This window comes from Mauremys reevesii, linkage group 3 (genome assembly GCF_016161935.1).
Source record: "Mauremys reevesii isolate NIE-2019 linkage group 3, ASM1616193v1, whole genome shotgun sequence".
Taxonomy (NCBI): domain Eukaryota; kingdom Metazoa; phylum Chordata; order Testudines; family Geoemydidae; genus Mauremys; species Mauremys reevesii.
Window position 1 is genome coordinate 29,729,332 of NC_052625.1, and position 16,232 is coordinate 29,745,563.

At 43.0% G+C, this 16,232-nt stretch overlaps 1 protein-coding gene across 23 annotated transcripts in view; it reads right to left on the minus strand.

The window, feature by feature from the left end:
- The window catches only part of NRXN1 (neurexin 1), a 1,269,767-nt gene that overhangs the window by 203,794 nt on the left and 1,049,741 nt on the right, over positions 1 to 16,232 (minus strand). Inside the window, exon 1 of one of the 23 annotated variants that reach the window (XM_039529872.1) lies at positions 5,473 to 5,588. The exons of the other annotated variants lie outside the window; for them this stretch is intronic. Within the exon in view, the coding sequence (XP_039385806.1) occupies positions 5,473 to 5,502 (30 nt within the window). The 5' untranslated portion in view covers positions 5,503 to 5,588. Of the gene's footprint in view, positions 1 to 5,472; positions 5,589 to 16,232 lie in introns of those variants that run through there. 23 annotated transcript variants of the gene reach the window in all.

The window sequence follows — 16,232 nt, forward strand, 5'->3', positions numbered from 1 at the left end:
AAGTGATGTCCAATAACTCCTCTGTCCCTCCCTCTCTCATCTTTTTCCTCTCCTTTTCTTTCTGGCTCCCTCCCTCCCTCCCTTCCCTGCTGCTCCCATCCCTTGCTCTGCTCTTCTCTTTTGCTCTTCTATCAGTCTTCTAGTGACTTCAATGACTTCCATTTTCCACCTTTCCCCCCCCTCTCTCTCACATTCTCCTTCTATCTCAGCTCCCAGATGATGCACCTCTTTAGAGAATGCCCCATCATTCCTTCTCTCTGTTCTTGTCTTATGTTTCTATTCTCTCTTCTCTCAGCTCTGCTCTCTTCTTTTCAAAGCAACTTTAATTTGAAGGGGCCCTTCTCCAAAAGTATTCCTTTTAGTCTGCTGCCTCACTGCTCATTCTCTCCTCCTCCTGCCCTGCTCTAGACTTACTCTTTTCTTCTTTTTTTTTTTTCTTACTCCTCTTTGTTCTTTCCTTCACCTCCTTCTCCCTCCCTCCTCCACTTTCCATCCCTTTTGGTGTCCCTCAGGTTTTGGTCTTGTCTTTTTGTTATCTTTTTTTTTCTAGTGTTCTCCCAGTCATGTCATGCCTGATAATAAAGTCATGTGCAGGAGACTACCAAACTAAAAAGCAAACTCAACAAACAAGAGCAGCCACCATATACATTTCCACCATTTCCTACTATTAAAGCAGTAATTTGTGTGCTTCACATGTCTTATTCATCCACTTATCCTGCTATTGATATTCAGCAGAAATATAAGATTGCCATAATTCTCTAGCAATCACCACTTTCACTAGGTGATGAAATATAGAACTTTTTAATGCATATGACTACATTGTATATGTATTTTTTTTCAGAGTTTTTTCGAGAAATCAAAGGCTTTGACATTCATGAAGCAGACTCCATTTTTATGGTGAATCATAATTACAATACTCATATACTCCATTTCGTCTACTTGCTTTCTCAATTCTCTCTATATATTTATAAACAAAAATGATAAACAAATCACCTTTAAGTGAATGGGACAAGTATAAGCATGGGATGTTTAGCACGTGCAGTGCCTTTTCCAAACTAAGTTACTGGTCACTGTGATGTCATTTTAAATTGGTCACAGCACAATTTCCATATATTAACACACCAAACAATCTTTTATAAACTCAAAAGACAGAACCCTTGGCCATATACGATTTATACATATCTATATATGAAAAACATGTGTTTGCCCATTTTACATCCATATGAATGTCAATAGTATACACAGCATGTCAGCTAAGTACACAACATTCATCAATATGGAACATTCATCTCAAACTTCATGATCAGGCATATGGTTTATTATTGTTGATTAGAACCCGATATAGGTTGCAATTTATGCTGTTATCAAGACAAAGTCATCCCACCTCTAATATGGTAACATGGTACAGAAAGGCATTAAAAACTTGATATGAAAGGGAACTATTTCATGGACTTTGCCATGGGAAGCTCTATTATCATTAGTGGTAGTTATGAGACTAAAACACAATGTAACTCTTTTGGAAATGTGGGGGAAATATTTAGAGCTGGTTGGGAATTTGTTGACTAATTGTTTTTTCTTTCAAAAAGGCTGATTCATCAAAACTGAAACCGCTCACTAAACAGGGATGGAGGGTTCAATGAATTTCCCAACTCAAAAAAGTATAGAAAAAATTTCAGAATTGTCAGAACATTTGTTTTGAAAACTTTGAAGCATAATATTCCATTTTTCCAGTTTGAAATGAACTTTAATTTGGAATTTCAAGCTAATTAGACTGAAAAAAAGAAAAGAAAAGAAAACATTTAAATCAGAACTAAATTTTTCAAAATTATAAAATGGAATGTTTTACTCTGAAATGAGTAAAAATCAGTTTCTTGGTTTGTGAATATTTTAGAAATTTTGACTTTTTATCCCAATTCAAGACAGGAAAAAATGTTGAACTCAAAAACACCTTTCCAAATTATATAGTCTACTGCATACCCCATCTGAGATAGGGTCATGCTTAGATTGTCAAGTTTTACTACACGACTGCATTGTCTGCCATTACAGGATTTTTCTGTGCATCCCTCCTGAAGAGAGCTCGCATCCTTCCTGATGAGAGATTGCATAATCTTAGGGGTAGGCCAGTTTGAAAACCACTGATTTAGAGGATTAGCAATGGTAGTAATTATTAATCTGATGCTGAGCAAATTCATCAGACCTCCATAGTTAAAGACGAAGCTAGTTGCCATGTTATAAATCCAATTTTCAACTTGTTCTTATGCACATGAACACAATTACATAACCTCAGAAGAACAAAATCAATCCACCCCTGTTTCGGGACAAAGCAAAGGGAGTTTTAAAGATACAAGGCTTAAAAATCTCTCATGTTCCAGCTGTCTGGTCAGCTACAGGAGCCTGACCTCAGGCTGTGAGGACAAATATATTAAAGACTGGGAGGCACTTAGATACTATGGTGAGGAGGACCAACTAACTAGCAGAGAGATGGAAGAGGATAAAGCAGGCTTATGTTTGAGGTCCAATCCTTCATTCCTAACACAGAGATCTATAAGAGTTTTAAGTGCTCAAGGGCTGAAGGAATGGCTCTAGGTCTATTACAGAAATATATATTAATGATCTGAAAACTCTTGTCCTCAAGCCACTGATTGTAACTCTTGCAATGTAAGAACAGCAAGGGAATGTTTTCAGACATGTTTTATGGACTGTGTATTCTAAATATTGCTAACTTGTCCTGACAAAACACTGAGAATGCAGATGATCCACAGAACTGGAGCAGCTCACATGAAATGCAAATCAAGGCAAGAGCTGACAGTTATGATTTTGTTTCTTTTTGGCCTCTGGTCCAGCACTACCAGTTTGCCAACTTTAGATGCAGTAAAAACTATGGAAGTATAAAAATACATCCCCAAAATAATGATATTTCTTGTGGCATCAGCAAGGTTTTACTATTCTCTGTAGTAATAACTCTGGAATGTGTGCAAATTTGGCACAAAAGTACTTTTAGAACAGACCACAGATAACCCAAGCTCATAATGCTTGCAACCTTTAACCACTTCCAAAGAAAAGCAATAATACTGACACTCCCACAAGTGAACAGCTGGAGTAAAAAATTCCACACCTGACAAACTGTGTCTTATAGATTCAGTTCCCCGAGGTACTACACTATAATGAATGCAACAATAAAATATTAGAAATATCTAATGTTTATTTGCATCTAAGTTTTCTTGAATAATTAAAAATTAATATAATCATTTTTCATTAGAGTTTAACTGGAGGGTAATGCTCTAAATTTTAAAAACACACACAATACAAATAATAAAAATCATCATTAGTGAACTGAAACTACTAAGGAAATACACACATAAGAATGGTCACTGTTTGCTTTAGACAAGGGGAGATAAATGTTGCAGATGACAAGATATATGCCGACTCCAAGATTAATAGACTAACTCTGTATATTTTAATCTAATGTTTCATCAATATTCCTGTTACCGTACAAGTCTTCTAGTGGGATTGCTTCCTGGAAAGAGATGAAAAATGTAAAGCTTCTGGGAAAAGATCTTTTAAATGATATCTGTTTTCTACATTTTCAAAGCACCAAGTCAACTTTCTGAATTTAAGTACTAATATTCATATTCTGTCTTTTCATGAGACACCTTTTACCTAAAGTAGGAATTGAAAGATTTGAGCACTAGGTATTGAAGTTTGTCCTATGAAAAGCAATTAAAATGACTTGACTTGATTAGCTATTTTTTTTATTAACAGAGGCCTAATTTAAGTTCAGAAGACATTAATATAATATTCACACACACACACACAAACGTCATCTTTTCTCCTGAAAGAGAACCCACTTCACCTCTACTGAAGGGCAGCCATCTCTGGAGTGCAATGTAGTACATGATGTATCATTGCTATCTGCACTATACAGAAGTTTAGACAGGGCTTGGAAACTTTAGCCAAAAACCAAAACTTTCTATCCACAGGTATATGTGTAAGATGAGGTGGGGGTGAGGGCTTGGGTGGGCTCAGGTTTCGATCCCCCTCCTGGAGTCCTGTAGTAAATTTTCTTGTGATAAGGGAGACTGAACTAAACCTTTAAATGACCTCACAGATTATATGCCATTAAATTATCTACTTTTTACTAAATCAATACAGCAGTAATAAAAACTTACTGTCTACCAAATGCCCCTGGTTGACATATAAGAAATAGTAGCAGACAGCAATACTGTCACTATAACAATATTATGCATGCAAATACATACAGATGCTCTTAGAGCAGTGGTGGGCGATCTGCAGTCTGTGGGCTGCACGCAGCCCATCAGGGTAACCCGCTGGCGAGCTAGTAGACAGTTTGTTTACATTAACCATCCACAGGCATGGCTGCCCACAGCTCCCAGTGGCTGGGAACGGCGAACTGCAGCCACTGGGAGCTGCGGGCAGCCATGCCTCTGGACGGTCAATGTAAACAAACTGTCTCACGGCCCGCCAGCGGGTTACCCTGACCGGCTGCATGCGGGCCACAGGTTTCCCACCACTGTTCTAAAGCCAGTGCACTATTAAAAGTTGCTCTATAAAAAATCCAGACATTTAAGCATTAAGCAATGGCCTTTAAAAGAGGTACATGAAATATTGGCCCCAACATCATACTAATTTAAAAGTGACATCTAATAAGCTCATATTAGCCAGGTATTATTTTTGAAATGCAGGAGGTGTTACGTGAATAACAGATGTGAGAAGCCTTTTGTTTGTAGCAAAATGCCACATATATGACCATATAAAAAGAAAGAACCATTAAACTGTTTACCATCCCAGCACTTCAGAACTGAATGCAACTATTCTTTACTACTACGAAGCAATGGTTCATGTTACTTTCTACTTTAAATTAATTGTCCTTACCGACGGCTTCAAACTTTCTCATAACAATTCAATTTACATATAAAACTCAGAAGCGGAATATGTAAATATATTTTAAGAGCATATTTATAAATCTGCAGCTCTGGCACTTTATTTTCAATTCTCAGTGAATTTACTGTACCTCTGTGTAGTTTTAACCATCATTATTTTTAGTCCTGTATCATGGCTGCATTATTTTAAGTTATTTTGATGATGAATTACTGGGATGACATAATTACCCTAACAATCTCCCCCCAAAATGCAACACTTATAGAAGACACATGGAGCAGAGCCCTCAACAGCAGCACATTGCATCTTATTATCCACTCAGCATCATTATTGCAGTACACAACATTACATTTTCTTGACAAAATATGCAGTAAAGAACAATTTAACTAGTCAGTCCTTAACATTGTACTCTTCATCAAAATAGTTTGTAGTGTGTAAATCCCTTAACCTCTTCAGTGCCAGGCCTGAGACAACTTCTTATGGGTGGGTAGAACATCCAGTACATACTTATGTGCCATGTGAGGTTATTATTACAAGGAAAACAGGCTTTTAACTGTTGATCAAGATAATTACCTTCCTAAGATGCCCAGTGGAACTATTCATGGTATAAGGATGTTTATCGAGGTCTTGTTCCTGAAAATTTCTCCATGAGAGTGGACTTCTGTGCAGAGTACCAGTGACTTCAGAAGAGCTTCATGTACCTTAGTTAATGGGAATCCAGCTTTAGACACCTTCTGACTGCTTCTCTGAGTCCACCACCCAGAAAGTCAGGGACAGTGTGCGTCAAGTGGGGCACCCAACTTATAGATGCAAAATTAGTCCTACTCTCTCTTTTGTACCTATTTAACTATTTCCGTAAGGGGTGTGATTTTATACCAAGACAGTAAATGCAGTGCAACCCCTAGTGCAGATGCAGTTATACCAGTATAAAAGGTAAATTTACAGGAGTAAGCACATTTTTTATCAATACAAACGCATCCACACTGGGACCTTATTTGGTTTCTATGAGTAGACAAGCCCTTCTGATGATCTGTCTGCATGAGATAAGTGTAAAGTCAAACAGTAAGTCAGTGGCAGAGCTGGGATAAGAAGCCAGGAGGAACCCAGTACAGCAAATTCATAAATAAGCACATTTAAGCTATGGCCTGGTCTACACTAGGAGTTTATATCGAATTTAGCAGCGTTAATTCGATTTAACCGTGCAACCGTCCACACCAGGAAGCTAATTAGTTCGACCTAGAGGGCTCTTTAGTTCGAATTCGGTACTCCACCCCAACGAGGGGAGTAGCGCTAAATTCGACATGGCTATGTCGAGTTAGCCTATGTGTGGACGGAAATCGACATTAGTAGCTCCTGGAGCTATCCCACAGTGCACCACTGTGTTGACGCTCTGGACAGCAGTCCGAGCTCAGATGTTCTGAGCAGCCATACAGGAAAAGCCCCAGGAAAATTTGAATTCCTTTTCCTGTCTGGCCAGTTTGAATCTCAATTCCTGGTTGGACATCGGGGCGAGCTCAGCAGCACCAGCAACGATGCAGAGCTCTCCAGCAGAGGGGTCCATGCAATCTCAGAGTAGAAAGAGGGCCCCAGCATGGACTGACCGGGAAGTCTTGGATCTGATCGCTGTGTGGGGCGATGAGTCTGTGCTTTCGGAGCTGCGCTCCAAAAAACGGAACGCAAAGACCTACGAGAAGGTCTCCAAAGCCATGGCACTCAGAGGATACAGCCGGGATGCAACGCAGTGCCGCGTGAAAATCAAGGACCTGAGACAAGGCTACCAAAAAATCAAAGCGGCAAACAGACGCTCTGGAGCCCAGCCCCAGACATGCAGGTTCTACAAGGCACTGCATGCCATTCTCGGTGGGTCTGCCACCACTGCCCCACCAGTGACCGTGGACTCTGAAGATGGGATAGTGTCGACGGGCAGTTTCTCGGCGATGTTCGTGGATGGGGAAGATGAGGAAGGGTTTGTGGAGGACGAGGCAGGCGACAGCGCTTACAATACTGATTTCCCTGACAGCCAGGATCTCCTTCATCACCCTCACAGAGATCCCCTACCAAACCTCCCCGGCCGTTAACCTGGACTCTGAATCAGGGGAAGGATCAGTCGGTAAGTGCTATAAACATGTAAACATTTATTTTTTAAAAAACAGGAATAAAAACTATATGAAAAGAAGATCAATGCATATGGGGATAGAACAGAAATCCTCTTGGGAGAGTTCCACGAAGCTCTCATAGAGGTACTCGAAAAGCCTCCGCAGGAGGTTCCTGGGGAGAGGTGCCTTATTGGGTGCTCCGTGGAAGCACACTCTTCCGCGCCAGGCTATCCTCACGTACAGTGGGAGCATTGCCTCGACGAGCATGGCAGCATAGGGCCCTGGTCTGTGCAGGGTTTCACGCAGCATGCGCTCTCTGTCTGTCTTAGTGACCTGCTTCAGGGTGATCTCGCTCGGCGACTGCTGCATCTAATTAGGGGAATTAGTGTAATGTTACTATTGGGAATGCTTCACTTTTCCTTTGCATAACAATAAGCGTCGTTTAACAGCCACGTGGTGGAGGCTGCAGAGGGGAAGCATACAGGGATCTTTCCCGGGGACAGCCGCGAGGGGGTGGAACAGGGTCAGACTTTATGCTTTCCGGATTGCCTGCAGCAGGAGGGCACTGCTATACATTAACTTTTAAGCAGCCTAAAGTTTACGGCTTACCAGGCCTGGCTGCTACACGGATTCTGCTGTCCTGCCCCGCTTGTCTGATCTCCAGTGCAAGACCCCAGGCAATGAAAGCGAAGGCTGAAAATTCGAACGTGTCCTGAGAGCACATGAGATAGGTGCCGTGTATGGTTTTGTTCACAGAGACAGACTAGACTGTGTTCAGTGTTCGCAAACATGTATCTTTGCAAGGAAATCACTTCCTTTTTCCCATCACACAGCTGTGGCTGTTTCCCAACCTGCCCCGGCATCCCCCTCACAGAGGCTGGTGCAGATTAGGCGGCGAAAGAAAAAGACTCGGGACGAGATGTTCGCTGAACTGATGGCCTGCTCCAGAGCCGAGGCGGCCCAGCAGAGCCAGTGGAGGGAGACCCTCTCTCAGTACCAGCGCTCACACAGCGAACGGGAGGACAGTTGGCAGCAGGAAGACCAGCAGGCGACTCAAACGCTGCTTGGCCTAATGAGGGAGCAAACGGACACGCTCCGGCGCCTTGTGGATGTTCTGCAGGACCGCAGGCAGGAGGAGAGAGCCCCCCTGCACTGTATCTGCAACCGCCCTCCCCCGCCACAAAGTCCTGTCCCCCCCTCACCCAAAATAACAAGAAGGAGGGGCGCTAGGGGCCATGAAAACTGTCACTCCACCCTAGCAGAGCGCTCATGTACCAAGCAGCTCTCATTCCCTAAATTTTGAGAAGTGCTTCCCTTTCTGGCTCACCCAATCCCAAATCCCAGTTTCATCCCCCAACTGTGTAGTTGAGTATTAAAAATAGTTTGCTGTTAAGTACTGTTTCCATCATGTTTCTTTGCAGAAGACTTTGTGTGAAGGGGGAGGAGGGGTTTGTTAATTGCATAGGACAGCCACCACTACCAGGGTACAGACATGGGGGCAGGATCAACAGCAGGTCACACACAGAGTGCAGTCACTAGGCTCCCGGGTCACTCTGGGAGGTGTCTGCTGCCCCAGGTCAGTCTGGGAGGTGTATGCTGCCCCAGGGTCCTAACGCCTGCCATCCACAAATGGCAAGGCAGGCTGCCCTTACCATGCCCTTCCACCCTAGCCATGAGCCTCTCCGATGCCCTGAGCCCAGCCAGAGCCCTCATCCCCCTACACCTACTCACCCTTCCCACACACCCCTTACCCCTTCCTGCAAACCCACCCCTTCCTGCACACCCTCCTGTAACCGTCCTCCCCCCAGAGACCACTGTAGGAGCAGGAGCCTGTCATTCCTCGAGTGTAAAAGCGGTCTGTACATCACTGCACACTGTACCCACCACAGTCTGCGTCCCTGTTTGAACCCTTTAATGCAAATTCATTAGTAAAGAAAACTTTGTTAATTAACAATGTTCCATTAACTTTATTTTTAAACGTCTATTGGAAGGGGGGAAACCTGGTGAACGGGGTATGTAACCGCAGAAAAAAGTCAACAGTAACTGAAACAGGGGCAGGTTCAGCTTCTCTGTAAAGAAACTGGACAGTCATAGGTTACCCTGCTCTCTGAGGAACCTAGCTTTCAAAGCCTCCCGGATGCACAGCACTTCCCGCTGGGCTCTTCTAATCGCACGGGTGTCTGGCTGAGCGTAATCAGCAGCCAGGCGATTTGCCTCAACCTCCCATCCCGCCATAAAGGTCTCCCCCTTGCTCTCACAGAGATTGTGGAGTACACAGCAAGCTGCAATAACAATGGGGATATTGGTTTCACTGAGATCCGAGCGAGTCAGTAAGCTCCTCCATCTCCCCTTGAGACGTCCGAAAGCACACTCCACCACCATTCTGCACTTGCTCAGCCGGTAGTTGAAGAGTTCTTTGTCACTGTCCAGGGCGCCTGTATAGGGCTTCATGAGCCAGGGCATTAGCGGGTAGGCTGGGTCCCCGAGGATCACTGTAGGCATCTCCACATCCCCAACAGTTATTTTGTGGTCCGGGAAGAAACTACCTTCCTGCAGGCGTCTAAACAGACAAGAGTTCCTGAAAACACGCGTGTCATGAACCTTGCCCGGCCACCCGACGTAGATGTTGGTAAAATGTCCCCTATGGTCCACCAGTGCTTGCAGCACCATTGAAAAGTAGCCCTTTCTGTTAATATACTGGCTGGCCTGGTGGGCTGGTCCCAGGATAGGGATGTGAGTCCCATCTATAGCCCCACCGCAGTTTGGGAATCCCATCGTGGCGAAGCCATCTATGACGACCTGGACGTTTCCCAGGATCACTACCTTTGAGAGCAGTAGGTCAACGATTGCGTTGGCTACTTGCATCACAGCAACCCCCACTGTAGATTTGCCCACGCCAAAGTGGTTCGCTACTGACCGGTAGCTGTCTGGCATTGCAAGTTTCCAGAGGGCTATGGCCACTCACTTCTGCACACTCAGGGCTGCTCGCATCCGGGTGTCCTGGCACTTCAGGGCAGGAGACAGCAAGTCACAGAGTTCAAGGAAAGTGCTGTTACGCATCCTGAAGTTTCGCAGCCACTGTGATTCATCCCAGACCTGCAGCACTATGCGGTCCCACCAGTCCGTGCTTGTTTCCCGGGCCCAGAATCACCGTTCCACAGCATGAACTTGACCCATTGCCACCATGATCTCCGCGGCGCGGGATCCCGTGCTTTGTGAGAGGTCTGTGCCACTCTGACACTTCATGTCCTCACCGTGCTGCCGGAGCCTCCTCGCCCGATTTCTCAGCAGCTGACTGTGGAAGAGGTGGACGATAAGGTGCAAGGAGTTGACAACGGCCATAAGTGCAGCGATGATCGCAGCGGGCTCCATGCTCACAGTGCTGTGGCGTCCACGCTGTCACTGACCAGAAAAGTGCGCGAACAGATTTCCCGCCGGCGCTTTCAGGGAGGGAGGGCGGGAGTGACGGTTGAATGACGACAGTTACCCAAAACCACCCTCGACACATTTTTCCCCCAGCAGGCATTGGGGGCTCTACCCAGCATTCCAATGGGAAGCGGGGACTGCGGGAACTGTGGGATAGCTGCCCAGAATGCACCGCTTCCAATGTCGACGCTTGCCCCGTTAGTGTGGACTCACAAAGTCGAATTAGTGTCCTTAGTGTGGATACACAAATTCGACTTCATAAGGTCGAATCCACAAATTCGACCTAAGTTAAATCGAACTACTCTTGTAGTGTAGACATACCCTATGTGATCAACACATGCTCCCAAACCCAGCAATAATAAGATATCTGAGAGGTTGTCAAAAACGGTCTTACATGTAAGAGACCATGAGGGAGATTTTTGAAGGCACAAAGGGAACTTTGGTGGCCAGCTCCTATTGACTTTCAACAGGAGTGAGGCATCTCACTCTCCTTTGTGCCTTTGAAAAACTCCTCCCAAATGATGATAATCTACACTGCTGCCACAGACATCCTCAGCTGCTTACCACACATGCTGAGAGGAGATGTCTCACACTCTATTAGACTTGGACTTAGGAGTCCTTGTTTTTAGCCTCAACTCTGCCATTGACTTACTATGTGACTTTGGACTTGCCTCATGCAGCCAAATTTCCAGACGTATTCATTAATTTTGCATCTATTCGTTTGAGGGGTGGTGGAAGGGGAGAATAGCTCAGGGGTTTGAGCATTGGCCTGCTAAACCCAGGGTTGTGAGTCCAATCCTTGAGGGGGGCATTTAGGGAACTGGGGTAAATATCTTTCTGGAGATTGGTCCTGCTTTGAGCAGGGGGTTGGACTAGATGACTGCCTGAGGTCCCTTCCAACCCTGATATTCTATGATTCTAATCAGCCACACCCTGTGATGCTGAGCATTCACTCCTCCCATGGACCCAGAGAGCAGACTTAAGGTATCTCAGGGTGGGCACCCAAAGAGTGAACACATCTGAAAATGTTGGCCTCAGGTCACCTATCTTTAAAATGAATAGAATATGGTCTCCCCATCTCCCCAGGATGTTGCAAAAGCTTAATGAATGAATACTTGTAGAGTGCTTTGAGATCCTTGGTTGAAAAGCAGCAAAGAATCACCATGAAAGCTCATGCTGCAAAACGTCTGTTAGTCTATAAGGTGCCACAGGATTCTTTGCTGCTTTTACAGATCCAGACTAACACGGCTACCCCTCTGATACTTGGTTGAAAAGCACTATGTCCCAGATTTAAAAAAATATTCAGGTGTTGCTGCACGCAGCATCACAACACAACTGATTTAGGAATCTGTCTCATTTTCAAAATGGATGTAGGCACTTAGGAGTCTAAATTCCATCATCAGCCAATGGGATTTAGACTCCTGAGTGCCTAAATTCCTTTTGAAAATGAGATTTGGGCTTCTAAATCAGTTAGGTGTTGTGATGCTTAACGCAGCAACACCTAATACCTTTAAAAAGCTGGGCCTGTATGTGCGCAACATGATCTATTATTATTCTAAGTGGTAAACATACAATGGAAGTTGTTAACAGAAGAGTTAACAACAGAACAAAGGTATCTTCTTTACCAGATAGACTGTGGTAGTGCTACTGCATGCCCTAGGTAGGTCTGCATTTTGGTAACATATATGGAACAATTTTCCAAAGTCACTAGCTCTGTACTTGGAGGGCATCTAGATCACCTTTGTGTACAGGGGAAGTGCGTGGTGCATCTGAAGTCCCACTTGTAAATGTCTAACTGGTGCTCAGCCCTCATCCTGCTCCTCTGTATAGAAGTGAGTTTTACCCTGACTTCCCCATCACTACCATCTTTGTCTATGGCCGGTCTTCTTTCCCTTATTATCAGGAGTAGAGTTGTTCTTGGGGACATTAGTAGTCTACTTTATCTTACCTTTTTCCATCCTGATGATCTTGCAGGATCAAAAACTATTTGACAATTTAACTGTGTGTGGTTTGCTGAAATACACAGAGTGGAGTATTCTATTACTGCTTTTACAATAGGAGATCTTGCTTCTTTTGATCACTTAATTCAGCAGAGAATGTAAAAATTACTATGCTGGAATACACATAACTCATAAAGTGATCAAATGGCGCTAGCTGACTGGCCTGTTAAATCCAACTGGTAGCTAGGAGGAAAAAGCAAAACCAGATGATTACAACTGCCGTTACTTCTTCCTCTGCTACTGCTGCTAGCAGTCCCCAAGGTTAGAATGACATTGGCTTGGGATCTCAAAAAAAAAAAAGAAAGCCAAGGAAAAAGAAGGCAAGTTTTACCATGAGAACATGAAAAAGATGGTGTAGAAAATCATAAACCCTTGCAGCTGCTTGTATGATGGAAAGAGAGCCTTACAAAAATGGTGAATAGCATGAACACATATTTGACAGTAGGCTCTTCAATATGTAACAAGTTTACAAATAAACTTAATTGCATTTACGGTATAAAAGACCTATCAGCTGTCTGATAGAAAAGACTAACCTGGAGCAAACTGAACAAACGTCTCTCAGTGTCAATCTGCAATAGGTGAGTTTCACACAGAATGCCACTGAAACAAAGAGTTCAGTCCTGTAACATGCTGAGTGTCTCCCTCTGAAGTACTGAACGCCCCCAACTCCCACTGTTTTCAATAGGACTCTCAGTATCTTGCTGGATAAGTCCCAGAATGTATTATAATAATCATCAACATAGTGGTACTTAAAAATCCATAATAGGAGATAAATGTCTGAGTTATAACACACAAAGCAATGTACAGATGAAGAGCCAGGAATGCAAAGATATACTGTATCTTCAGAGAGCATAAGGAGATTGAACAAAGTGATTCTCTTATTTGAAATTTGCTCCTCTCTAATATAATTCAATGGATTTTTAATTGTTAGGAATTACTCAGTTTTCAAATGGGGATAATTATTAGCTAACTAGAAAAAAACATGAACATGGCATTATTCTAACCTTGTTTATAATCCAGGCCAGACATCTAGAATTTTTGCAGTTTTTTTATTTCTCCCCATCTCATTTGATATACTTGTCAGTATTACATGCCTGATTCTTAACTCACCCTGTCAGAAATCAGAATTAACTCCACTAAAGTCAGTGCAGTTACAAAACTATAAAAATGGTGTAAGAAACATCAGAATCAGATCCTCTTTGTTTAGGGTTTCCATCCCTTTAAGAGCTCCATCTCCTGATGCTATCTCCATATATTAGAATGTGGAAGAAGGACTAAAGAGCAAATAGTTGACTAGCTGGTGGTGCAAACACCCTGTACTGATGATTTGCATTAAAATTCTGGCTACACTGGCTGAGATTTAGAGCTGTTTTTGGAAGTTTTAACTGCATCTAGGGATATAACTGCCTTTCACTTGTATCCCAGTGTTGTTTATTGATGGTGTTTAAAAGAAAAGGATGGATTTCATGTCAAAAACAAACAAATACCCAGGGTAAATAGCAAAACAACTAAATAAACTTCCCCTACTTACCTTTCCACATGCCACCCACCCCAAAAATACCAACTAGCCTTTTGGCAACTCTACTGATCTGTATCCATACCTGTAAGCACTTTGAGATATGAATAACTTTATTCATGTCAACACCTTGATGAAATTACTCTCATGAGTGAAGTTATTCACTTAAGCATACGCAGATTTGGACATCCAGAATGGATGTAACTTCGTTAACTGTTCGGAGCATGGGATGGAGATGTGCAGAAAGCTGGGCAGGCAATGGGCATGTTTATAAGGGAGAAAGCAAAAAAAGCAGAATTGCAAATAGAAATGGGCTAAATGAAAAAAATTACAAAAAATCCAACTCTTCAGATTTATTAAAAATCCTGCAAAAATTGGGTGTGCAATTTAAGCAGCCCTCCGGCAACTGAAATTTAAATGACTTATTACTCTGTAGCAGATCGCCTGAGGTCTCACTGACTTCGCCAGCATTACAGAGGTCAGATTTTGACATGGATGAATTAACCTCTCTTCAGTAATTTTATCCAAGTGCATTAGGCACAAAAAAGCTATGGTGCAACACCAGGTAAGCCAGGGGTGTGTGTTCCTTTTCTCCTCCTCCAGTAAATATGATAACTTTAGGTAGTGCAACCTCCACACTCTAGTCATGTGTTTTTTTTTCAAACCACTTTTTGCCCTTCTAATAGTCTTATTAGGCATTAGTACAACTGGGGAATGTAACGTGCAACAAACACTTTCTTAGCCAAAGTGAAAGATGTGCTGTTTTGGCTGTTCATCACTTCTGTTTTTGTATGTGCAATTGCTAACAGGTCTCTCAGACTTTTCACCACAGCAAAGAACAGTTGGGATTGATGGCTCTCATCAATAAGCACCTTCCCATTTCCTTGTACTATTCTTAATATTGTGGGAGAGTGTTCAGGCAGAGATAATGCACCCTTTCTGCCATGCACGGACTGCACAGACTTCAGAATACAGAATGTACCAAAATCTAACAATTTCTTCTCCACTAAACATCTACAAGCAAAGGACTTTCCTTTTGTCTCTCATACAACTACAAATCTTTTCCCCCTCCCAAAACCAGTTCCCCAGTCTCTTCCTTCAAATTACTCCCTAAAACTCACTTCTTCCACAAATCCTATTTAAATCCTGTGTCTTGCCTCCCCACTCCACAAAGTGATGGTGAGAGAGAATGTGAGGGAGGGAGAAAGCAAACAAACAAACAAAGTAGATTCATGAGACTTGTCCTCATCCCTAATTTACATGTTGGTTTAGTCTATACGTTCTCCAGGGTAGAGACCACACCTACCACAATGTTTGTACATCACCTAGCAAAATAGTGTCCTGACGCTGAGTGTATCTGGGTGATGGCAGAATGTAAATATTAAATAATACTAACTGTAAGCTCCACAGGCCAAGAACCTTGTTTCCTAATTTGTTTGTAAAACACCCAGCATACTTTGGGTGTTATGTAAATGACAAACTATAATGGTGTGAAGCTAGCAGAGATACATGTTCTTGAGTTCTGGAAATGTCTGTGTTTTGACCAACTAATTATGTTTTAATTTAAAATTTCAGTGTATTGGTTTCTGACTAATGCTCCCTCCCCCCCACAACATTATATTATTACAAGTCGTACTCTAACAATAAAATCAGATATTTGCAGGACTCGTAGTTAGAGAAAAGACTACACCTTGTGAGCAAGAGAGTAAGTGTTATACAAGTCACTGAGGTGCAGATTTGGAACCCCACAATGACACTCATGCAGAGGCACTTTTCATTCTAAACTCCACTTCAGAGTTTTGCAAACAAATTTATAATCATTAAATAAAACCAGCAATAATATTTAGCACTTGGTACCTTCGCAGTTTTGTACTAACTAGAACTGATTAGTTCTCAGAAAACCCCTTGGAGACAGGTAATTGTCCACAGCCCCATTTGCAGCCAGGGAAATGGGCACAGAGAGGTTATAGGCCACGCCTAAGGCCTCACAGAGAGTCAGTTGTGGCATTGGGACTGGAAGTCTGCAATTCCATTTCCCTCCTCTGTATGAATGCAGGACACAAAAATCTAACACAGGACACAAAAACCACAGCAATTATTCTCAGCCAGACCTTCAGCCCCTGGTCTGAGTGTTTTGTGCTGCCATAAAGTGGCTCTCGCATTCCCCTGGGCTGGCTGGGTGGGTAGTAGAGGGAGAGGATTGGAGGCAGGCAGGAGCAGGAATGGCCTTCAACCTTCAATACTTAGTGCAGAATTGCAATTAAAGAAATGTTACTTCTGACCATGAATATTCAA